The 26927-nt window shown below is 37.8% G+C and overlaps 1 protein-coding gene across 2 annotated transcripts in view; it reads right to left on the bottom strand.

Moving 5' to 3' along the window:
- LOC124784161 (adipocyte plasma membrane-associated protein-like) overlaps nt 1–26927 on the bottom strand; it is a 111309-nt gene that overhangs the window by 51425 nt on the left and 32957 nt on the right. For both annotated transcript variants that reach the window (XM_047254080.1, XM_047254079.1), the window contains exons 2-3: nt 25593–25702; nt 17398–17603 (exon numbers count right to left, since the gene is read on the bottom strand). In XM_047254080.1, the coding sequence (XP_047110036.1) occupies nt 17398–17603; nt 25593–25699 (313 nt within the window). In that variant the 5' untranslated portion in view covers nt 25700–25702. The remainder of the gene's footprint in view (nt 1–17397; nt 17604–25592; nt 25703–26927) is intronic.

Here is a 26927-nt window from a genome sequence, read left to right as displayed (position 1 = left end):
AGCAGATTCAGAAGGATGTAGGTTGCAGTAGGTACTGGGAGATGAAGAAGCTTGCACAGGATAGAGCAGCATGGAGAGCTGCATCAAACCAATCTCAGGACTGAAGACCACAACAACAACAACATGACATTTGAGAGGTATTATAATTTTTTTAAAAAAAGTGCTTTTTCACTAAGCTGTAGTAATTTCATATGTTATTTGAATATTTACTCTTTGTAATTAAATTTTCAAGGACGAGGGACAGGCCTGGAAAGCCCACATAAATCTCGATAAATAATTATGCGAGTGCCACACCACATGAGTAATGCACAATTACTTGTCGGATGTCCTCTCGATATCACACATTGCAGGATGGTATTTGTCACACAGACATGGAAAACATAAACTGAAACTTCATGCAAATACATGTGTTTTTTTGCATTGTATTATCTCTCAAGTGTCATATCAACTAAATAATATAACTAGTAATGAAAAACAAGATTAATAATTAAGTTTGAGTGGTAATTTAACCGTCACCTGGAAGATGTTCATTTTACAAAGCTCGAATGCTTATCAGTTGACCGCCATGAACTGTAACGTCTGGTACCTATGCACAGATACATAAGTCAATTAATAGATTTTTTTCAAATTGTGCATCTTCCTATTCCCACATTATGTTGTTTTAATGACATACGGAAGGTGCACAAGGTTTGAAGTAAATCTGTGATTCAAATGTCATGGCCTCCCCTTGTGAGTTGTAATAGTACAATGAGATAATTGAATAAGATATTTTTGAAGGAGTAAAAAGTGTCAAGTTTGTACGGTGGAAATAATGAATGTTGAATTACAATACACACATGTTAAGAAAGCAAAAGGTTTCTAAGTACTACAAGTCTATTACAGAAACTTATGGTAGCCAGAATCTGTTGTGTTAAAAAAATAAAACCAACTTGCATTTCTTAAATTATTACAACTTTATTGCAACAGCACTACAAGGAAAATACAATGAAGATAAAGAACTAAACAAAAAACACAACAGGCACATTGCTTGCAACAAGTATGTTTTAGTAAATATTAAGGTTATATACTAGTCACATTCAAAAAATGTTATGTGCATTAATAAAGACATATTACTTTAATTACAACAGAGACATAATCACTGGAGTATTGTAAATCACAGCTAGATATCCAGCAAGGAGAAACACAATCTTAATACAATACTGATAAGATGAAAGTTATTAACTTTATAAAATGTTCAAATATGTGTGAATTCCTCAGGGACCAAACCGCTGAGGTCATCGGACCATAGACATACACACTACTTAAACTAGCTTATGCTAAGAAAACACACACACCCATGCCCGAGGGAGGACTCGAAACTCCAGTGGGAGAGACAGCGCAGTCCATGGCATGGTGCCCCAAACTGCGCGGTCACTCTGTGCGGCTATTAACTTTATAATGTAGCAGTAGGCAGAGATCCTTATATAAAGGATTTATTGCAAATATAAAAGGCATTGATCCTTCACAGAAATTGACGCCTGAGTTAAGTAAAGTAGCTGAGTGTGTCATGAGATCATTCGTCTAAGCAAGGGTCTTTAAGCTGTTACATATCATTCTGAAAGAGTGATGTGTAGGCCTATGTATTTCTTACCGACAAATGATACTCATGAATGAAAGAATGATAAAACTAATTATTATACAGAAGAGCATAAAGCACGAGCATTGTTTTTTGCATTTCAAGAACCAGCCCAAGCGATTATGTGTGTCTTCAAGAGATGCCAGTGATCCGGTAACTTCATAAGAGGAAGTACATAGAAAGGCCCAATATAGAGGCTCCACAAATTGGCGGCCTACGTTGAAGAAGCATGTCATCCCTAGGATAAATAAGGCAAACATGACAGTGACTCAATTGAGACTGGAAAAATTAACGTTTTATGGTTCATTCATTCTGAATCCTTAATGCTATGTAAAAGGAACTTGTACATAGTGTTCCCATGTTAAATATTTTAAATAAAGCCTTTCTTATCTGATGGACACTGTAAACTTATCCAGACAATATATGGAGTATATATACAAAAGGTATCTGAACAATTATTGAAAGAAAGTGGAAGTTGTCACATCGCATTTCCTTCCAGCATAAACTGTCCCTTCAGGTGAAGAAGTCATAGATTACTGCACCTAAAGCAACAATCAGCTAAGAAGAATAAGAAAAATAAAATAATATTTTACCCTCAATGATTCAAGTACGTTAAATCCAAATCCTGTAACCCAACAAAACACTACAGACCTCAATGATGTCATTGGTCATGACATATCATTTCCGAGTTGGTTTTCTGGTTTTCATGACACAGAGGTTATTCTCCAGGCTGGAGATAAGTGCCAGTCTTCCTTTAATCCAGCTAAACGAAAGTGATCTGGCCCACCACAGCTGTTTTTAAACACAAGTATTTGTCATATGAAAGCAGTGTTTCCTAATACCCTTTGGTAAAGAACTTCTGGAAGTGTTGACAGGCAGCAGCATCTTACAGCAGTACAGTTAACACAAACTGGCCAATGAAAGTGGCTACACTCTTGTCTGGAAGCTGATTGGCTGATAGGTCTGAAAGTTAAAATAACTTTGTGGGGCAGACTGGAGCATGCACAATCAGATAGTTGGCCAGCACCTCTTGTGGGGTGTACAAGGCTACTCTTCCCCCCTCTGAGGCAGAGGTGGTATTGCCATGTGTATTTCAGAAGTAGATAGTCAGTGATCAATAAAGTTGTTCTCCCTGTGCTGACAGTTTTGAAAGTGTTCGCAAGTGGGTTTCCGTGCACAGGCTCAGGAACTGGTTTAATATGTCATCTGTTTTCAAGAAGGGTGCTGCTGTTTGGTGAGCACATATGGACTCTGGAGGAACAGGTAGCCTGGCAGAGTGTGGAACAGCTAGCTAGCTGGAGGTGTTGTTTGATAACAAAGAGGTGGACTTAGGGGACACTAAAATCTATATAGCTCCAGGGGTAATTTTAAGTGTGTGTTTCTTGTGTGTATCCTTAGCCTTTTTAACTATAGATTGTCATCCTTTCTTGTTCACAGAGGAGAATATAGAAATCATAGGATATAGGTTCCACCTTTTTGCAAAAACACTGTTTTTTTCTTTTTACCAAACATGTTTTGTCATCTTTGTGCCATCATCAGTGGCTTTTGTTTATTGAAAACTGTAAAAAGTGAACACATTTTAATTTGCACCCAATCTAACAAAGTGAGGCCTAATGAATATTTATTATTTATTTATTTTGCTGTGATTTTACATTGTATGGATTTGTAGGGCCATCTTTATGGTGTCCTGCAGGGATAGCTTAACAACTGCAAACCAAACAATGCAAATGTGAACTTCATCGGTGAGATAACACATCCCTTGATTTATAAAAAATGTGATTTTGGCATGTCAAAAGTTTTTGCGTATATATTTGTTATTATTCATGTTTTGTTGTGACAGATCATTCTTTTGCATTCTGAGGGCACTGCACACACATATTAATGTATTTTGTATAATTTTGTTCTTTATAAATGGCTTTTCAATTTGCAAAATGCAGTGAGCACTTTGTTGTTGTGTTCCCTAATCCCGTTGCGTTCATTTGTTCCCAAGAGAATTTGGTGCCAAATCTGAGTTCTGAATTTGGTTTACTTTTTGTCTCCATTTCTATGTATGTATGTATATGTGTGTGTGTGAGAGAGAGAGAGAGAGAGAGAGTGAGAGAGAGAGAGAGAGAGAGAGAGAGAGAGTGTGTAAGCTTCGTTGGCATTCATTTGTTCTCGAGAGAGTTTCCTGCCAAATATGAATTTTGTTTACTTTTTCTCTCTTTTTCTGTGAGTGTATGTTTGTGTAAACTCCTTTAGCTGTTTGTGTTGCCTTTTCTGTGAAGTTCTTTTAATATGTTAAGTAATGTGCCTTTACAGAGTGTAGTGTTTTCATTTAAAACTTGTTTGCCTTGTGCTATTGGCTTCTGTATGTAGAAGTTATCTTCTATTGTCAGTTTGTGGTACAGTACATTTGCTGATCACTTAACAGCCAATAACCACCACCCAACTACAATAGCAACAGATTTAAAAATAATTAAATCCAGCCACAGCCTCTGTTTCTTCAGTATGTTGCCTGTTCTGTGGATAATTTTGTTATTGTAGGTGATGACGAGCCATTTTGCTTTGTGTGTGTGTTGTTGCACTGTTGTGTCTTACATGTGGTCATTGTTTGTATGTTGTGTTGATACGTGATGTGTAAAGTTTTGTATGTGTGTGTGTTGTGTGTTCATTCATTTTCTGTTTACAGATTTTTGTTTTAATTTCTCTATCATATGGGGCTTGTAACCATTTTTCTCTGCTATCTGTTTTATTGAAATTGTATAATTCTGTTTGCTTACAGGTGTTCTGTTCAATCTGTGGAGCACGAATCTGAAGCTTGCTTGCTTGTGTGCCACCAGGTGGTTTGACAGGTTGTGAATGGTGATACTTGTGGCTGTCGGTTTCCAGAATATTGTGAAGTAATGGGTGTTGTTCGTTTTTCGTATGTTGAAGTCCTGAAAATTTAGTGTATTGTCTGTTTCTGTTTCTAACATGAAGTGAATTTTTGGGTGTAAGTAGTTTGTTTCATTGTGTAGCTGTGCGCGGTTCATCATTCAGTCATATTATGTCACCAACCTAAAAGTAGCAGTATATGACTTTGTAATTTTTGGATGTTATTACGTGCGTGAACATCCTTTCTCTAAGTTGTTTATGAATATATTGGCTAGGATTACGAATTACTTGCCTCCTAGTCAACATATCCATGAACAAATTATAGAACGGTATAGTCACACACATAAAAAGACCAAAAAAAAAAAACAAGTGCAACAACACACACAAATCAAAATGGCACATACTCACCTACAATAACAAAATTATCCACTGAATAGGCAACATATTAAAGAAACAGGGATTTCAAATAGGATACAGGACAGCCAACACAACACAGAAAAAACTCAAAACATAGGAGATCTCATTTCACATTTGCACTTGACAGTTTTTGCTGTTTTGTAGTATTATTGCATTATTTGCAGTTCACTTTCTTTAACTGTTTCTCATTCTGCAATCTGCAGAATGGCAAGAACTGCCAAGTGCAAATGTGAAATGAAGCCTTTTGAGGCCAACACTGCTAGCAAGGAGGGAAGGAGCAGAATATGTAAAGAAACACCAATAACTACGGAGGATGCTTTATAAATAAAAGCAAAACACTTCTGTGTAGTTCTCTTAGTTAAATTGCAGTCAGTGCAAGATGTATAACCTATGGTAACACATTATTCACATAAAAGGCAACACGAACAGCTAAGGAGATTACACACACACACACACACACACACACACACACACACACACACACACGCTTGTGCACACACGCTCCTACACACACACACACACACACACACACACACACACACACACACACACACACAGAAAGAGAGAGAACAAGTACACAAAATTCAAATTTGGCGCAAAACTCTCTTGGGAACAAATGAACACCAGTGGGATTAGGAAACACAACAATGTAGTGTTCACCGCATTTTGTGAAGTGAAAAGGATTTTATAAAATATGAAATTACACAAAGTACATTAACATGTGTGTGCAGTGCCCTCAGAATGCAAAAGAAGAAGGCTCAATCACAACAAAACATGATTAATAACAAACATATAAGCAAAACAGTTTGACATGCCAAAATCACGTTTTTTATAAATCAAAGGATGTGTTAACTCACCGATGAAATTCACATTTACATTGTTTGGTTTGCAGATGTCAAACTATCAGTGCAGAACACCACACAGATTGTCCTGCAAAACCATATAATGTAAAATCACAGTAAGAAGCAAACTGAACAAAAATTCATTTGGGCCTCACTTTTTAGAGTGGTTACAATCTAAAATATTTTCACTTTTTACAGTTTTCAATAAACAAAACCTACACAGGCACAGATGAGCCGAAACATGTTTGGGAGAAAAGAAAAAAACAGTGTTCTTGCAAAAAGGAAAACTCTATATCCTATAATTTAATTGCAAATACAGAAAGAAAGACAAGACCTGTAGATATGGTGCACTGACCTTTTTCGGTGCTCATTTTCAAATCCCGTGGTTGGATCTGAGAGTTTACTGAAAGTAGTTAGATTGCTACAGGGTAGTGATTAGTGGTATAGAAGAAGTGGCTATTTTAACTGTGTCTCATGGGTCAAACTAAGGCTGACAACCCTTATTTAGCATGATAGTATATTTTTAGCAATGCACAGAAGTAATATGAGTCCACCAACAAATGTTTGGGAGGAATGTTACAGAGGAATAGGGGAATACATTGCTTGATTTCTCTTGCACTGCACAGAATATTTGCACTGTTCATAATTAAGAATATGTGGACTTCATCTGAACTCACAACTGGGACATCACCAGACACTATGGCAGCTCTCTGCGCAAGAAAAGGTGGAACATTTCACTTGCCATAGCCTTTCAGGATTGGAACCACCATCCAGAATTTCACATTCACCGGGCCCCGGCATTGACCATTGGCTGCACAATGCAGAAAACTCCAAAGGTAAATCCTATGGTTCAGCATACTGCAGTTTTCAGCAAGCTTTGGGTGCGGTTGATTCCTTTTGTGTTTGGGTTTGCTGTTTCTCTTTAGCGTGCCGGACTGCTGCAATGTATTTCTAGGGTACACTGTTTAGTTGCAGTAGGTACTGGGAGATGAAAAAGCTTGCACAGGATAGAGTAGCATGGAGAGCTGCATCAAACCAGTCCCAGGACTGAAGACCACAACAACAACAACAACAACAACAAACTGTTTAGATGAGAAATGTTGGAATAAGTAGCTAGGGATATCTATTCTGACTAATTTTGAGAAATGTGAAACAAGGACAATGGAAGAAAACCAGTTAAATATTCCAGAAGTAAGCCGAAAGAAATTAGTGGAGATAAAATGGATCTATGAGCAAAATAGTTGGCACAGTTGGAGGTAGATCAGAAATAGAGGAAGGTAGAAAAGAAAGAAGAAGTAGCTGGGAGAGCACAGAATGAGGCCAAAACATAAGGGGCAGAGAATAGGAGAAGACTGAGAAAGAACATAAGAGGAAGTAACTGAAAGAAGAGAGAAAGAAGTGGCTTGAAGTTGTATCCAAGCAGTTTAGATTAGAGCATGAAACATGAAAAGAGATATGGAGGGAACAAGTTAAGAGATGAAACAGAGAATTTGAAGAAGGGAGTTAATCACCAGATGGTCATGACTGTGACTGAAAAGTAGATGTCCGCCTCGATAGCTGAGTGGTCAGCGAGATGTAATGCTAGGCAAAGGGGCCCGAGTTCAATTCCTGGCTGAGTTGGAGACTTTCTCCACTCAGGAACTGGGTGTTTTGTTGTCTTCATCACTGTCATCATATCATCCCCATCAATACGCAAGACACCGAAGTGGCATCAACTCGAAAGACTTGTTCCACGCGACAGGTCTACCCGACGGGAGGCCCTAGCCTCATGACATTTCATTTCACTGAAAAGTAGATGATCATTCCCAAAACAATTGGGAGAAGGATTATGGTTTTTTTCACAAAGGAAGTGAAAGAAGCCTTGGTCTTGCCTCTAAAAGCAAAGGAATGGAAACTGAGGGAGAGAGAGGTTGTCCCAAGATACATCTGAAAAGAGGATGCCAGATTCTAAAATTATTGGGACATAATCAGACATTACTAAGGAGTTGGCAACAGCAGTTAATAATGACCCCTGATAAATATATTCTCTACTGAAGCCAGAATTACAAAATGAACTGGAGATCTGGGGCAAAAAAGCTGTCATCTTGTTATCAGGTATGGAAGAGTCTTACAGAAATAGTCCAGAACGAAAGACAAGTAGGAAGAAGAAACAAAGAAAATGGATGAAAGGGGATCAACATTTTCCAGTAATGCAGGTACCACAGGAAAACAAAATTAAACTCCGATATCACTATAATTCCAGTATTGCAAGAGTGCTGAGAATGCCCAACAGGAATTGCAGTCACAAGCACTAATGCAATTTTTTGTCATGGCTGTGACATCAGTGACATAGAGAGCAGGGATAACAGCTAAGTCAGTGGTGAAGCAAGATGAACCTTTAGCAAGTTTCTCATTGGCGCATCATCTATCAAAGAAATTATAACGTGAAATATCAAATCTTCCCCGATGGCCTTTGTGGCCTCCACTACATCAGACACTGTGGCTCTCGAATCCTCCATAGCGATCCCATTTAGTGACTTCAATGTGCAGTGAGTTTGCATACATTATATCAGTGATACATGTATCCAAATAAGTGTTCCAAATGCAGACACATATTGTATTTAAAGTTTTTAGTGAAAGTGCATGTGGATCACGAATATCATGTGTGTTCAGGTGGCCTCTGGATGCCAACGTATTCATGCTGGAAAGCTGCTTGGTGAGTGATGTTCAATAATGAGCATTTTTCTATGTGGTACTGGTACATTTATGTGTTGCTGAATGGACTGAAAGCTACAGTATCCATTTTTAACACACATGTAGGCTTAATTTTAATGTTGTCTTCATTAAACACAGTAATTTATTTGTACTGAAATCTCTGTCTACTCACTTCATATGCATTTGGCTTGCAGTAATGGGGAGGACAGGCAGATCTGTAAATTTCACACTCTAGTTACTTATTGTTTCTTTTTTAGTGTTCTGTGGATGTTAATTTATCTGAAAACTTTCAGAAATAGCTACAATTAGTCACCTTTTATGATGGTTCATTTTCTATTTTTGACAGACTGATTTCAAGTTGCCTTGTGACTCATCATCAGATGGTTCACAGTTTTTAGTGACTGTTTGCAGCATTGTAGAGGTCACTATATAGAGTTATTATCATCCATGAGTTTAATCCTGGTTAGTTACATTGAGTACACAAAATTACATAAACTTTGCTATGCATAACAATTCCCATGTGTTTTTAGTTTGCTGGAATTTTTTGTCAGTTTTACTTATCGACGTGAAGGTGCAGTAAAACTCTGTTTGCTTCTTTGGTTAAGTGAACATTGTTTTGTTTATTATGGCACTTAATGACTCTTGTGTGTATGGACTTCAGAAAGTTAGTTACACATGTCTTCCCAAGCTAAGGCCATTGTACAACAAGAGTGGCATATTATCAGAAGAGAGCACATGTTGTGGTTTTCCTGAGGGTGCAGTTCTGATGTGGTAAATATAATGGGTGCCTCACAGTAGATGACTAAAATGACATGAAACTATACTCCAAGATTGAACTGTGTGGAACAACACAAGTTTTGTGAGATAATCATCTAAACTCATACAGATTCACTACAAAATTCTGGTGGTATATGGATCTAATGCAATGCCATGTCAAGTCATAATAGAAAGATGCCAACAATTTGACTGAGTCCGAATAAACATGGGTGACAGTGGTCGGGAAGTCCAGACTTTGCACATGCGATTTCTACGTTTTTAGTAAGCTGAAAGAACATCTAGGGGGAAAGAGATTGTCCAGTGATATAGACTTCACACAGTGGTTCTTGAGTGGCTCTGCAACTAAGAAGCAGGCTTCTATTATCGAGGAATCGAAAGTCCCCTATAGATTGCCAAGTTCTTAAATTATTCTACTTTTCACAGACTGACCCAAGATTATTGTTTCTGAATTTATATTCTTGTTTTAAAATTAGCCTGGGATTTTTATTTTTTATTTTTGTATTTATTTCATTTTATTATTTGTCGAAATGGTGTTTCTTGCAGAAGGCTACTATGTTAGACACAATTCTATTTTACATGGAGAGTTTTTTGGCAATATTGGGATAGGATAGATTGCTACTCACCATACAGCACTTACGTTGAGTCGCAGATACGCACAACAAAAAGACTGTTAACACGTGAGCTTTTGGCCAAAAGGCCTTCTTCTGAATTAGACAACACACACACACACACACACACACACACACTCACACACACACACATGTACACACACCTCATGATGTGAGAAGCAATCTGGGTGGTGGGGGTAAGGAGGGGGAGGGATAGCAGGGTAGTGGGTGTGGATGGTAAAGGGTAGGGCAGCTAGGTGCAGTTAGGAAGTTGAACAAAGGACATAAAGGAGGGAGTGGTGGGGGTTGGGGAAGGGGGAGGGGGAGCAGAAAAGTAAAAAGCCTGTGGGTGGGTTGGTGGAACATAGGGCTGTGTAATGATGGACAATGGCTAAAGAAGGGGTTTGACTACCTTTTGCCATGCCCTGAAAAGAGGAATGTCCTACCCACTATCCTTCTCACGCTCCCACAATGGTATTCTGCTGCTCACTGAACCAACACAATATCCTCATCCATCTCTATACAACCCCTGTTCCAAACCGCTTGTTCATGGCTCATATCCCTGTAATACACCTAGATACAAGACCTGTCCCATACTTCCTCCCACTATCACCAACTCTAGTTCAGTGATAAGCATCATCTTATCCATCAAAGGCAGGGCTACATTCGAAACCAGTCATGTGATCTACAAGCTAAGCTGCAACCACTGTGCTGCATTCTACGTTTGCATAACTGCCAATAAGCTGTCTGTCTGCATGGATGACCACTGACAAACTGTGGTCAAGAACATCCCATTGCTGGGTATGCTGCTTCATTTTAATGACTGCTTCACAGCCTGTGCCATCTGCATTCCTCTGCATCAGCTTTTCTGGACTGTGCAGGTGGGAACTCTCCCTGCAACATATCCTACTGGTCTCAACCTCTATTGCCATTGTCCGTCACCCACCTATCCCCTTTTCCCTGTTCCCACTCCAGAGTTACACAGCCCTCTATTCCACCAACCCACCCACAATCTTTTTACTTCCCTCCTTTACTGCACCCCCACCCCCACCCCACCCCTCCCACCCTCTGTTCAACCTCCTGACTGCACCTAGCTGCCCTACCCTCTCTCCAGCTTGTCCTTGTATGCTCCCACAAGCAGCACTTTACCCCCCCCCCCCCCTCTACCCTGCTATCCCTCCCCCTCCCTGCTCAAGCCTCCTCCTTAGTCCAACCACCTACATTGCTTCTCCCATCATGCACAGCCGCTCGCAGTCTGACCTTGGCAACCAGAGACAATGGTCATCCACGTATGAACACATTTGCATGAATGTGTGTGTGTGTGTGTGTGTGTGTGTGTGTGTGTGTGTGTGTTGTCTTGAGTTGTCTAATTCTGAAAAAAGCCTTTCGCCCTGAAAGCTTACTTGTTGTGTCTATTTGTGACTGAACATCTGTGCTATATGGTGAGCAGCGATCTATCCTTTTCATAATATCATCATTATTCCATCTTGGATTTTCCAAGGAGAGTTTTTTCTATTTCCCAATTTTCAATTCTTTATGAGTAATGATTGCTTATTAATTACAATGTATAGTTTAGTTCAATTATATTGCACTGATTTGTTGTTTTCTTTGTTCCTTTCTTGTTTTACAGATGACTGGTTTTAAGAAGTACTATAATTTTTACTTTTTCAAGTATTTTATCTTTATTTACTTTTCTTAGAAAGATCAGGCATCTGACGAAAATCTTTTTTGTTCAATATAGAACTGCATGTCCACTTTGACTGTGGTTCTAGGGATGACCAAATATCTGCAGTTCTACTGATAATGCTGCAGTTAAATGGGGTGGCCCGGCCTAACCCAACTACTTTCAAAGACGACTGACTTCCACAGAATGGCTGGTGTTTCCTAATACCCTTACAGAAGAAACTTCTGAAATGTCAGCAGGCAACAGCACTTGACAGCTGTACTATGTGAGTTAACAGTAATGGCCAAAGGGCCTACATGGTGCTCTGGAGAGTGATTGGCCAGAACAGTCTTCATGTAAAAATATTTCATGGAGCAGTTCGGAGGATGCAAATTCGAGGAGATGGCCAGCAGCCACTTTGGGTTGCATAAGGCTATTTTTCTGCCTCCTGGGGCAGAAGCTGTGTTGTGGTATGTATTTCAGAAGTGTAATAAGTGATCAATAAAGTTATTCACTCTGTCTGGAAAGTTGTGAAATTATCTGGAAGTGTGTTCCTATACGTGGGCTCAGGAATTGGTCCGGTGAATTGGCATTGTTGTTACAGAAATTATTTATGTTCAATAAACATTGTGGGCCAAAGTGAGGGTTACAACATCGGCAGTAAGACAGTTGAAGTACTTATTTAACAAGTGCTACTGTGGACGTTTGTGATTTATAGACCTACTGCAGCAACAGCTGTCACAACGGAAAAAAGATAAACCAGCAACATCAACAGCAGCAGGGGGTGTTACTATTCAGTGAGAATATATGGACTCTCGAAGAAGAGGCAGCCTAGTCAAAGAAATGCAAAATTCATACAGTACAGATATTTTTAATATGTCAAACAATGTATTGAAAGAAATCATACGTTACATTGCAGCACCATTAACATATTCTATAAACCTGTGTCTCATAGAAGGGTTTTTTCCTGATCCTCTCAAACTATCCAAGGTAACTCCAGTCTTTAAGAAGGGTATCAAATCAGATCCCGCAAACTACATACCAATTTCACTAATTCAAGTACTAGGAAAAGTCTTTGAAAGCATAATATATCGGCAGATGTATGAGTACCTGGAACTAAATGGTATGTTAAGTGCATCACAGTTTGGTTACAGAAAAGCAAGGTCAGCTATACATGCCATAGAGCTCTTAGTCAGAGACATTTTAGCAGAATTCGAGGACCATGCCCACACACAGGTAACCTTATGTGATCTGAGCAAAGCTTTTGACTGTGTTGACCACTCACTTTTGCTCTCTAAACTTGAGTACAATGGAATATGTGAGAAAAGTTTAAAACTCATCAAAGCATACCTCAATAAAGGGAAACAGGTGGTGAGTTCAGGGAGTCATCTGTCAAACACACTCGATGTTCAACACGGAGTGCCACAGGGATCTAAATTGGGACCACTTCTTTTCCTTGTACACATAAATGACTTACCAGAAAATATAGATGTAAAGACATATATGTATGCAGATGATACAACTTTTCTATCTGTAAACCATGTACTTGATAACCTTGTAAGTGATATGAAATTGGCAAAAGAAAATGCAACAGCATGGTTTAATGCAAATGGTCCACTATTAAATGAGGAAAAGACTCAGAATATGTGGTTCAGTCTATCAAAGACTACAAAAATAGAAAAACAAAAGGTAAAGTTTTTCGGTATCATACTTGACAACAGTCTAACATGGAACTCTCATGTTGATCACATAGTGGTTAGGTTGTCAAGAGTTATATATTTGTTGAAGAGACTAATGTGTTGTGTGACATTTGAGTACGTAAGGACAGTGTACACTGCCTTTTTTCAATCTGTTTTAAGGTATGGGTTAATACTCTGGGGAAACAGCAGAAAAATAAATGAGATTATGGTGATCCAGAAGAAAGCAATCAGAGTAACGGCCAAGGTAGATAATAGAACATATTGTAAACCATTGTTCATTAAATATAGAATTTTAACAGTTATTAATTTATATATTCTTGACAGCATTAACTACATAGTTGCTGAACTACCTAATTTAAGTGTAACAAATCAAAGGCATGACTACTATACAAGAACCTGTACTTCTCTGCTGTTGCCATAAAATAGATTAGCTAAAACTAACGATAGTCATAAGTATATGGCAATTAAAATATATAACATATTGTCTAAAAATGCATTATTCAAGCCTGGTAGATTATTTAAAGAAAATGTACATAAATTCTTGTTAACTAATCCATTCTATTCATTAGAAGAATTTTTAGAAATGCCCAATATCAACTTAAATATGTAAAAATTTATTTTGTAAAATTAATAGGTTAAGTGAACTGACGAAGTCTTTTGCATGTAATAATGCTGAATGACTAATAAAGAATCTGAATCTGAATCTATGGAGTAGTTAGTTAGCTGATGGTGTTGCCTGATAACAATAAGGGACTTGGCAAGGTTTATTAGAGGATAATAAAATCCATTTGGCTCCAGGGGAAATTTGAAGTGTAGACTTCTTGTGTGTGTTCTTATCTCTTTTAACTGTTATCCTGTATAGTTTATAGAGTAGAAAATAGATGCTAGAAATTGGCTGGAGATGGTGAAGAGTCTGTTTACGGTGTTTTTCTTCCAAATTGGTTGGAGATGGTGAAGAGACTGTTTGTAGTGCTTTTCTTCCAATCACGTGGCCACATCTGAAAGGTTTTTGAAAGTGTTTTGATAGCTAAGGGGCAAGGAAAAGTGGTATGGAAAAATGACTATTTTAAACCTTGTCTTGCTGGTCAAAGTGAGGTTGGTGGGACTTACTTAGCTTGATAGTATACGTGTAGCAGTGAAAAGACATAGACTGGATCCACCATTTTGGGAAAAATCTACAAAACAATACATCACATGACTTATTTTGCACAATACACACTGGTAAGAACATATAAGCTTTGGCCATGGCCACAAATGGGACTTCACCAGGTGCTACAGAAACTCTGGAGACAGGACAAAGGAATGTTTAATTAATTACTTAATTAGTTAGTTAGATATTTCATGACTCATTTGAATCATTCTTTTCTTGAGATGATGTGTGTTGTGGCGTAACAAGACAGCCACGCCACTCTGAAGTAGCCGAAAGGCACGCGCTAAGCTCACGCAGAATAGAGATAGGTCTGCAACAGGATACGTAATGAATGCTATAAAGAAAAGTACGTAGCTCCTGGAATACTTAACTTTAATCCATCCTTGGTACATCGCTATTGACGATACAAGTGAGACTCTATAGTTTCAGACAATATACTGCTAATGGCGCCTTGCTAGGTCGTAGCCATTGACTTAGCTGAAGGCTATTCTAACTATCTGCTCTGCAAATGAGCGAGGCTTCGTCAGTGTGCATCGTTAGCTATGTCGTCCTTACAACTGGGCAATTGCTAGTACGTCTCTCTAGACCTGCCGTGTGGTGGCGCTCGGTCTGCGATCACTGACAGTGGCGACACGCGGGTCCGACATGTACTAATGGACCGCGGCCAATTTAAAGCTACCACCTAGCAAGTGTGGTGTCTGGCGGTGACACTACAATGTGGAACAAGTCAGCTTATACGATGTGTATACATAATTAGTGATAACACGGATAAACATATTATTTTTCCATGAACTAGAAGGAGTTGTTCAGGAAAAATGATTTTATGTTAGATTTGGAGCAGATCTCCATAACAGAGTGTGCAGCCCACATTCTGATGATGACAAATGGTTCTCAGTCATTCAAATAGTTTTTCCATTCACAATTGTATTATGCAGCTGACCACACCCCCTCTCCATTAATCCACAAATAGTGTAGCAGAACAGTTTGTTCGCACCTTTAATGTGCAAATGTTGAAAGCTTTAGGGTTTGTTAAATTGGTTTCAGTTCTAGACTTCTTCTGGCTTCTTGCAAGTCCACATCTATCAATGGTCAAAACCCAGCAGAATTCCTATAGGTGCCCTCACTGGATCTTTTTGGTTTTCCAGCATGCATTCCCAGAGTATGAAGTGGGTGCAGCTACACCATTCTATGTGGATGCCCAGGTGTGGTCATGCACATTTGGACAGAGTTGTTGGTGGATCCAGGAGCCATGGCAGAACAAGAGGGGCTCCAAATGGTGTGAATAACCAGATTGCAGTACGTTGTGGTGTGAGGATGTAAGGGTCATGTCATCTAGGTCTATCCCTCCTTTTCCACCCTCTCCCCTCCAAACATCTGAACTACACTTAGCAACCCTTTCCTGTCCCCATCAAGTCCCCACACACTCGCACAAGCAGTAGTACACCTCCCCTCACCCTCAGGCAGCCTTCCTTCCCCCTCCCCAACCTAGCACCCTCCCTACCCCCACCACCCACACCAGGTTGCTCCTCACATCAGGCACAGCTGCAGTCCACGTCTGGCCATGATGGCCAGAGGCAGTGGTCATTTGTGTGTGAGTTGTGTTTATGTGAATGTATATGAGTTTCCTACTTCAGAAGAAGGCCTTTAAGCTGAAAGCTTAATGGGCAGCAGTTTTTTGTTGTGCCTAGCATGACTCGAGGTCTCCTTTATATGGTGAGTATCAATCTATCCTTCTTTTAATATCGTTATTATTCCATCCAGGGCTTTCAATTGTTTGTTACAATTTATAAATTACTTACACTGAGTTTACATCCAGGCCTGAACAAAACGGAAAATGTCAGCAATACTTCAGTAATGAATTACTCAATATTTATTTTAGTATCAGTTAAGACTGAATAATATAAATAGTATAAAGAGAGAGAAACATTATACAAATGGCAATAATGGTTGATTCTATCAATGTGAAGCAAACAGTTTATTCACAGGTTTAAAGTATTTTCAATAAAATTATGATCTATCTCCAGTGATTATTCAAAACAGAAATGTAATTTGTGACAGCAATGAAGCATACAAACATTTGATCCTAAAAGCACTGCAACACAGTTTACAAATACTGTAATTCCAATCCTTCAAGACCTGTTTAAAAGCAAAAGCAAAAACTAAAACATAATAAGTTTAAGTCTATTGGGGATATTTACGTGGTGTCATCTAAAGAGCAAGGTGGTAAAGTAACCACAAGAAAAGATAACCTCTGGAAGCTACATTGACAGATGAGTAACAATGGTGTAGCAACATCCAGAAACATTTTGCTACAAGTACACTGCTGCAACAGATCTTCTACTTACGACCGCGCAAAGTACCGCTCACTCTAGTCCGTGGTCACTGACTAAGATGACAGCTTTGTCTTCTAGAAGGCCAACTGTGTGATCAATGTATTAAGCAGGCTACTACATTAAAATTATTGTCAAATGTGCTCTGAGTGAGAGACTTGTATTTTGTCTGTATCAAGTGGTACGTTAATGTTCAGAGACAGTTGTAAATACTCATAACATCCCTGGGGAAATGGGTTTACAAAGTTAAGTAGTTCTTCTTATTCATGTTGTAATAAAGCAAACTAATATTTTATGTGTTATAGTATCCACTCGGTCACCTCCCAGAGCAAGCCAAAGAACCCACCGTTTTACAGACGAGTGTATTTTCATCCAGTACAACAATTTTGTTGTCCTCAAATTATTCTTACAAGTTAACTTTATTTCGTTCTGAGCACTTCACTGTAATTGTTTGTCCTTATCTGTGCTACATATTCTGCTTCATATTCTTCCAGCACAAATTTCTCACATAAGAATGGAAACGAAGGGAGTAGATAAAATCTTAAATCAGAATATTAGTTATCATGAAAAATACATGCAGCAAGAACAGTGACAGTACTCAAATGGTATTAATATTAAATTTTTCCATTCCCACACTGCAACTGGTAACAAATCAGTACAGTAAAAAAAAACTGCAGGATTCAATGATGATTTTTATTCTTTTGTTGCCAATTACAATATTGATTACAATTTGGAATGTACGTACCACATGGTTTTCCAAACTTTGCTACATGCACTAAACTGTTGTTTACAATTTTAACTACTTCTCCTCCATGTATTCCTGTATAAATTTCTCCATTGTGTACAGCAAATGCTTCAGGCCCCTTAAGAAGATCAACAAATAAATGTTCTGCATTGTTTAATCTATCATTTAGCTGTAATGGTCCTTCAAATGGCATGTAAGAAGGAGCACTGCAAAAAAAAAGTAACAAAGCTTTGTAAATGACAAATTAGAGCAATTTCTCCACTAGCAATTTAACTCATAAATAGACTCATTTTAACACTTCTGATAACATATTGTGTTCATTCCATATCTCTATTCATTTACCTTATTTGGCTTTTTTACCATGAAACAAAACAAAATTTTCAGTTGTACATTCAGTAAAAAAACTGTTCACTGTTGGTTTAGATGTTGTAATGAATTAATTTCCTGCTTCTGAACCCCACGGTTTTTATTTTATTAGTTATAATGTGAAGCTGCCAACTGCCTTGCCACCATGGTAACACCGGTTCCCATCACATCACTGAAGTTAAGTGCTTTTGCACTTGGTTAACACTTGGATGGGTGACCATCTGGATGTGCCGAGCACTGTTGGGAAGCCAATTGAGGAGCTACTTGACTGAGAAGTAGCGGCTTCAGTCATAAAAAATGACAATGGTTGGGAGAGCAGTGTGACCACATACCTCTCCAAATCCACATCCAGTGATATCTATTCGCCAAGGATGAAATGGCGTCCGGTCAGTACCATTAGGCCTTTTGAGGCCTGTTCAGATAGTAGAGTACTATGTGGGTCAAAAACATTCACACACTGAGATACAACATGCATGAAGTTGCTATCATGAGTACACTATATGGCCACGGTACCAGGGTTATATCTGGTCGCATTCTCAAACTAGGTGCTGCCTTAGTTTCCACTGAGTACATAGAAAATGAAGCAGTAAAACCATGTAACAAATTTGTATTCTATTATTGACTTATTTTCAAAGCATAAACAGACTGAAGCATACAGTCATAAAGGGTATTTAAAAATTCATTAGGTTCCCTTTTATTCCGTTCATTGTTTGTGAAACAGGCTGTTCCAGCACCAAATTTGTAAGGAACCAGTAATTTTCTTTTCTGTAAAGAGTAATGACCATTATGTATTTGGCACCTTACTCATTTCTTTTATTATTTTTTATTTACTTTTTTTTTTCCTTGGGAAGTGTAGATGGTACATGGTGAGCTGTAAAGCAGTAAGTCACAACACTGGTCAAGACTGCTTCCAGCTGTCACTGACCAACCAATGGAAATGATGTATTACCTGCAATTGCATAATAAAGTGTTAAGGAACATGCTACTGCAAGATCTGCTCTATGCACCCAACCAGTATTCCACCCAGCATATCCTATTCCAATCTCATCATAGGCATATCCTACCCTATCAGAAGAGGGGACATTTGTGAAAGTAGTCATATCACACAACTTCCACTGTAACTTTTCTGTATTCTTGGGATTGGGCCACTGATTATCTCTATGAGTTACATGTGAGTCTTGATGTGAAAAACATTTGCTGTCAAGGGCATATGACACCACTTACACCAGAAATAAGAGATTCATCATTCATAGTGCTGTACACTATTTCTTGATCACTTGAATTTCAAAATAGATATTCACCATCATAACTGATGACAAAATGTGGCTGTTATAATCTGATTCATGGAAAAATCAGTGTCAATGCATCTGGATCATCTGTGATGGTTTTTCCCCAGCATGAGAAGAGTGTGTGGAAAAATGAGTGTGCAATTTCTTGATTGTAGGAGGACACATTGCTATATTCACATTCAAAGAAAGTACAACAATAACAACAAATTGGAATACCATGGAGTTCCTTTGAAGAGTTCTTGAAAGCATTCATGAGAAGTGATTAACAAATGGGCTTGCGTCATACCTTGTCCAACTATGGCTACAGGACAGTACCCAAGACACTCAAAATACGAGCATTTCTTAGCTAGTCCTAAATCTGGACAATTCTATGACCAATTTAGGGCTATGACTGGCCCCAAATAATTTCTTCCTTTTGCCAAAAATTAAAGAAACTTGCTATTGGCATCACTTAGAATTTACTCGCATGAATGTATCTGCCTATGTAGCATTTTTGACCAATGTTCCTAAGCATACATTGTGAAGTCTTTGCAGAATTAGTGTGCACAACCATAAGTAATGTACATTGAAAAGAAGTGAAGAAAAGTTTGTGAGAAAGTGAGATTTTGTATTACTTCCTTCAAACTATCAGAGTCTCTTTATATAGCATTATATAGCACATTTAAATTGATGAGAGCTGAACTACAATGTAATATGATGAGAGCACTAACAAGTCTAATATGGCATTTACAAGATGCTGAATAGAAGATTGATAACTCTAGTACCCTTTAAAGAAAAGGCCATTGTTTACTGGTAGCTATCTTAAGAGAGTAGTGTCATATGTTCCATGGAAATGGGTACAAATGAATATCATTCAGTGACAAACGATTTTTGTTAAATTTCAAGAATTTCAAGAATTTTATTCACCATAGATCATTCTACAATGATATTGGCTTCGTCATACAAGATGTACTAGTACATACAGAATAACAAAATAAACTTCTGTCAATACATTATAAATACATTTGAAGCATGGTAGTGTACCAAATTACAAAGGATAGCTTTTAAAAGCTAACACAACAAGCTATCTTATAATCTAATATAATAAGGTATTTTGTTGTTTATAGTATAAACTTTGTAATTACACACGATTAACCACAGCACAAAATAATATGTTTAACTACAGACAACTTTTAAATGCTTATATTCTCCTCAGGCATCTCAAAGAATTCTTTAATGTCATAGAATGGATGATCTGACAGCCAGCTGTACCACTTAATTTTAAAAGAATTTGTATCCCTAGACTGAACATGAATTGGCAGTTTATTGAACATTTTGAGTGGGTTAACTTTGTGGGAATTTCCTGTTCTCGCTAATCTGTGGCGCGGTATGTCTAAATTACCGTTCGCCCTGGTGTTGTGTTCGTGTATTTCCTTTCTGGCAATAAATTCTGAAATATTATTTTTAATGTAGAGTACAGACACATAGATGTATAAATTTATAATTGTAAGTATTCTGAGTCTGGAGAAAAGAGGACGACAGTGCTCCCTATGACCTCTTTTACAAATTATACGTATGACTTTTTTTTGTAATTTCAATGCGTTTTTGATGTGAGGGGAGTGCCCCCATATAATAAGACCATATGAAATATGCGACTGGAATAGCCCAAAGTATGTCACCCTGAGGTACTCCAAGCTCACTACCTCCCTTAGTTTCAAGAGAAGGTATGCCACCCGAGATATTTTTTCACATACATGATTGACATGTTCCTCCCAATATAGTTTTGAGTCAATGTGAATACCTAAGAGTTTTACCGACTTATTGCCTACTTCATTTGATGTTCCCATTAAAAGTTGTTGTGTTTTGTCAGGGTTGCATAGGAGCTTATTGGCTGCAAACCAGTCCAGGGCCTTATCTAGTGTTTCTTTTGTTAGGTTATTCAGATCTGAAATGTTCTGATGTGTGGTAAGTAGTGTTGTATCATCAGCATAACACACAACAGGGTGAGCTATATTTTTAGTTAAATCATTAATAGCGACAATGAAGAAGAAGGGTCCAAGGATAGACCCTTGTGGTACACCTGTGCTGATTTCCATGATGGAAGAATTTAAATTTCTGACTGAAACGAATTGTTTTCGGTTACTTAAATAAGAATTTATCACAGATAAAGTGCTCCCTCTCACCCCATAAAACTCTAGTTTCCCCAGTAGTATGTCAACAGGAATGCAATCGAAAGCTTTGCTTAGGTCACATAATACCAGTGATACCATGTTATTATTTTCAAAAGCTGTTAAGGTTTGGTCAATGATTTCCAAGATGGCCCCTGTTGTGTTCTTCCCCTTTCGAAAGCCAAACTGATTGTTACATAGGATATTGTGCTTTTCAAAGAAGTTGCTTATTTGTGTATCAGAGCCTCAAATACCTTTGAGAATATTGGAACAATGGAGACTGGTCGGTAGCTTTGGGGGAGATGTTTGTCTCCTTTTTTAAAAACTGGGACAACTTTTGATACCTTGAGTGCATCCGGAAAAACTCCAAATTCTACACATTTATTAAAAATATAAGCTAATGGTTTGGTGATTGAGTGTATTGTCTTTTTAATTATGTTATTTGATAACCAATAACAGTCCATACTTTTAGAACCTGAAAATTTGGATGCAGCTTTTATAACATCAGCGGGTGTGACAGCCCTCCATTGAAATGCCAGGTTAACAGGCAGTGGTGTTCCAACAAGGTTCATTGCAGATGAATTTGTTGCTTTGATACTGTTACTTATTTCTTTAACTGAGTTTAAAAAGTACTCGTTTAATTCTTCAGGATCAAGCAGAGCTGTTTCTGTGCGTTTCGGTGTATTCTCTTGTTTTATTATTTGCCAGGCTGCCTTGCATTTATTGGGAGCTCTTTCTATATAGTTCTCCACTGCTTGCTTTTTTTTGCCAGAAGTAGTTTAGCTTTATAGTATTTTTTGCATTTCAGATATGACCTATGAATGTTCACACTCTGTTCTGCCCCTTGGTCAGAGGCTTGTTTATGCATCTGGTACAGCATATGCAAGTTTCCTCTAATTTCTACTAGCTCTTGTGTGAACCAGTTCAGACTTTTCTTTTTCATTTCATTTGGATATCTAATTTTTTTTACTGGTGAGCAAGAATACCATAAATCTGTGTACTTTTTAAAGAAGTTACCAAAGCTAATTTCAGCTTCCCTTTTTCCAGATTGACAATTATATAAAGTCCCAATCTGCACTTCCTAATCTATCAACAAACATATTTATGTACTCTTCCTTCTGTCTTCGTACCACTACTACTTTAGATTCTTCAGTTTTAACTGGCTGCCTCTTACAGAGGGTAAGGAGTAGTGGCTCATGATCTGCAAGTCCACTTCCTGCAAGTCTAACTGTAAAATCCTCCCTATGGAAATTCACAATAATATTGTCTATACAGGCATTCTTACGTGTGGCACTCCACTAAGCTGAGAAAAGTTCAAAGAGATACTGCAACAGCACTCAGCACAAATTATTACTGGTTAAATGAATTTAAATGTGATTGTATGAGCAATGCATAGGTGGCACATTCCATACACCCTATTGAGCTTTCTTATCTATAACTGATACATGAACCATTTCCACCCAGTCCATTCCCCATATTGCAAGCTATTGTTTGTATACTCCTTATGTTAACTTCATGGGTATTTTTGTGAAACCAGCTCTAGGCTGACTTAACTGCAACAAGAGTTCATTTTTATTTAAATTTATATGATGTGTCGTAACTACTATCCTGCTCTTCATTGTGTTTCCAACTGTTAAATAAGCAGTAAAATATATATGGCAGCTAAACAATTTAACCAAAAAAGCAGCAGTATTTTTTTTTCAATGTAGAACCTTTACTATTGATCATTAAATACATTATATGAGTCAACGATGACAAATGTCCTTCACAAATAACATTAAACAATATTCTGATACTTAGCTTTTTGCTAGAATGTGGGATTAGTCCATCATTATATTTTATTTTGATATTTCCCACATCCTTGAGAATTTTTCCTCACAACTGGATCTACATAAGTAAGTAAATATTGCAGAGTTCAAAACAGAACAGCTGCCAACACGAGTCACTTAAAAGCAGCAAAGCAATTTAATCAATTACTAAAAACAAGTCTTCCAGTCCAGAATGTATACAAACTGGATTCTTTTCAGAGTAAGCCGACATAATAGCTCCATACTTAGCAGTCATATACAACTGCTCACTTGGTGGAAGATTCATACATATAGACTGGAAAGTTGTACAGGTCACATCAACACACAAGAAAGGAAAAATGTTTCGAAAGCATATGTTTGGAATGTCATGTTTTATGGCTATTATACCTGGACTCTAGCTACTGAGGAGAGGAAAAGACTGAATATTTTTCAGATGAGGTGTTACAGGCACAACCTGAAAGGTAAAACGACTGACGAGAGCTTGAATGATGAATCCCTTAAAACAGAGAGAGAGGACAGTAGTGTACACTATTTAAAAGGATGAGTTCAGATTACTGGTTGTCTATTGAGACATGAGGGGGTGGGGAGGGGAGTGGGGTGGGGGGAGGGAGGTCCTAAAACAAAAATAGAGGGGTATTATGCGAATGCTTAATAAACTAGAAAAAGGCTACGTATGTAGTATGTAGATCAAATTTAAAAAGTTTTGGCTGTTGCTCCTCTACACAGAAATGAAGATGGCAGAAAAATGTGAAGACTGGAGGTTTGCTATTATTGGTACTGCTGCCAACCTGACTGCTGTTGACCTGTCCTTGGACTGAGTGCAAGAGCAAACTATCTTTGTTTCATGTATCACAACTGGCCATGAAATAACTTGTTTAAAAAATGCTGACTACCAAAATATCATCAGTGAATATACATAATGATACATTTAAAAACAAAGATGATGTGACTTACCATACGAAAGCGCTGGCAGGTCGATAGAAACACAAACAAACACATACATACATAAAAAATTCTAGCTTTCGCAACCAATGGTTGCTTCGCCAGGAAAGAGGGAAGGAGAGGGAAAGACGAAAGGATGTGGGTTTTAAGGGAGAGGGTAAGGAGTCTTCCAATCCCGGGAGCAGAAAGACTTACCTTAGGGGGAAAAAAGGACAGGTATACACTCGCACACTCGCACACACACACACACACACACACACACACACACACACACACACACACATATCCATCCGCACCAGAGACAAGGAAATGAACACACTGGCCTCCAGAGTAATTACAGTGAAATTGATTTGTGATGGCAATAGTTTGCTTTATGCCCTCGAAGATCATTGTATGCCACAGCAACATGGTGTGAGATGGGCAGCACCTCTTGCTATTTAAGCAGAGTACCAGCCACAGTCAAGCAGATCTTTGTACTCTATTAAGCTGTGTGTTTTGCTGAATTTATTGTTTGCTTTACTGACTTTCCTGATGTATTTTGATTTCTCTTGTTTTGGATTATTCACAATAGCTCACAATGTCTTGGATACTCCCACACTTATTTGAAGTAAGAGAATCATACCTGGTTTTCTCGAGCTTTTTGTAAAAGTATGAAATTGTGACCTTAGTGGCAGCTTTATTGCACTTCTATATGTCATATGCTTGAACAGTGTGTGTGTGTATCTGAAGGAATACAAAAGTGATGATAATAGTTCCTACAATGTTTCATAGTTATAACTGGTGATAGCTTGATTGAAATTCCTTAAAATTGTGTTCATATATAATAAACATAGCTCAAATTGATGAAGACTACATAAGAATTCTATATCTGCCGAAGATTTATTTTCTTCTGGCATACCAAAACTGTTGTTTGTTTATTTGTTATGTCTTGTGGTGATCCTTGTGCAGGCTGCCATTATACAATGGGGAAAAAAAAGAAAGAAGAAAGAAAGCCTCTCCAACATTCGTGAAGATAAAAGAAGTTATCAGTCAGCCATTACAACAAAATGGCAGACAAACATAATAAAAAATTAAAATGGTAACTGAAATATAATATTGTGAACTATAGTAATACACAGAAAGGTTGAGCCAACAGATGACTAAAATGGAGTCCAGAACTATTTAACATAACATTATATTAGTAGCCATTGCAAGTACATGTGAAACGGTTAATAACAGATCAGAAAATTCATTGCAGATAAAAAATGTTATCAAAGCACATGGTTTCTTAAGTAGCCCATTAGTTAAAAATGAGCTTATAAAACAGTCTTCATATAAAAATAGTTAAATAACAATCCTAAACACAATCCTCTTAAATAAGCACAATCCTCTTAAATAAGCACCCAACTGTTACTAAAACAATTCTTGATATCACATACATTCCTTTTAGTTTATTTAACTTTTTTATTTTTATCTTTTACTTGAATGTGAACCCCAATTACAAGAAGTTACACAAGTATCTACTACCTTGTTGTTTACTATCTGGTCCTCTCAATATCAATTTTGATAATTCACTACTAAATACACTTCCTCTAAGTCTCACCACTATAAGAAGTTTGAGTGAAGCTGATATACAGTATAGATTTACAGTTCTTAAGACAAACCTGTAGGCCGTAAATTCCATGTAAGGTGGCAGAGGCAGCACTGTAATAAGTATGAAGCAAATAGTGGCTTCAAATAGTCTGGCACCAATGAATTTTATAAAACCCATTTCCTGAAAAGCAGATTATGCAAAAATTACACATTCGTGTAAGAAAATATTACATTACACCCAAAATTCATACAGATTTTATTTCTCACAGGTTTATATGTCTGTGGATAAATAATCATCAAAGGAATTGCTACAACATGCTATAATGTTCTACAAGTGCATGCTTCACAAGAATAACCACATTGTTTATATGCAATATGAAGGTAAAAATTAATACTAATCATATTTATTTATTAATCTTTATATCAGATACAACTACATTCAGGCAAAACAACAATAAAAAATTAAGAACATGACTGAGCACCCAGATTTCAGATATCTTTTAAAATTACTTCAACAGGAGCAACATAAATTATTTAGAATAAAGGAATAATCAAGAGCAGGGAAAGGCCTCCCAGAGTCCAACCCCTCGTCCAAGTAGTGGGACATGGGCAATGGCAAGAAGTCATGCACTACCAGCTGGAGTGCAATACAGTGGTGACATGTGCCCAATTATCGTTACAATTGCTGGAAACACCTCACAGGAATCTTGGGAAGTGATGGCAGGGCCACCCGTATGGGGGAGGGGAGGGGGACAGGGAGGGGGGATTCTGACAAGTTCGGGAGGGGGGCCATTGAAAAAAATTATCTCTCTATATCTATATTTGCTCACTATTCAACTGTGATTCTCTTTAATATTAAAATTTTCATCAAGCTGTCTGTGCTGGGCAATTGTACAATCATGTAAGGTCAATGTTGCTAGTGATGCTTTTGCTAGTTTATAAATTTAAAATAGCAGAAAATCAACACAACAATAAGATATTATAGCTTGTCCAACTTTTCTTGGGGCAATGCCCCCTAGTACTGCTTGACACTTGTCAATGGGATTCATAAGTTTTTGTGATGCTTAACACTGCTGCCAATTTATGCAAGCTGAAACTGAGTGGTATTGCAGTAGCAATACTATTCTGTTCTTTGACCTTTATTGTGGCCTTACTTTAATTTCATATACCTTTCATTGTTTCAAATAATTACCACATGTGAACATGAATGTCACTTTAATGGGCTTTGATAAAACGTTTGTACTTCTGTGTGTTGCTTTCTTTATGGCAAATGGTCACAATAGGGCGTGAGCTGCAAATGTTGTCACCACTGCCAGAGACATCCCTGCACAACAGTTCTTGCCTTTCAGCCACCAGACTGCTTACCTCATTTTTCCCCACACTGGCATCTGACACGACTCAAGAAA

Source organism: Schistocerca piceifrons, chromosome 1 (assembly GCF_021461385.2).
Source record: "Schistocerca piceifrons isolate TAMUIC-IGC-003096 chromosome 1, iqSchPice1.1, whole genome shotgun sequence".
NCBI lineage: Eukaryota > Metazoa > Arthropoda > Insecta > Orthoptera > Acrididae > Schistocerca > Schistocerca piceifrons.
The sequence above is the reverse complement of the archived record's forward strand: the minus strand, read 5'-3'. Positions and strand labels throughout refer to the sequence as shown.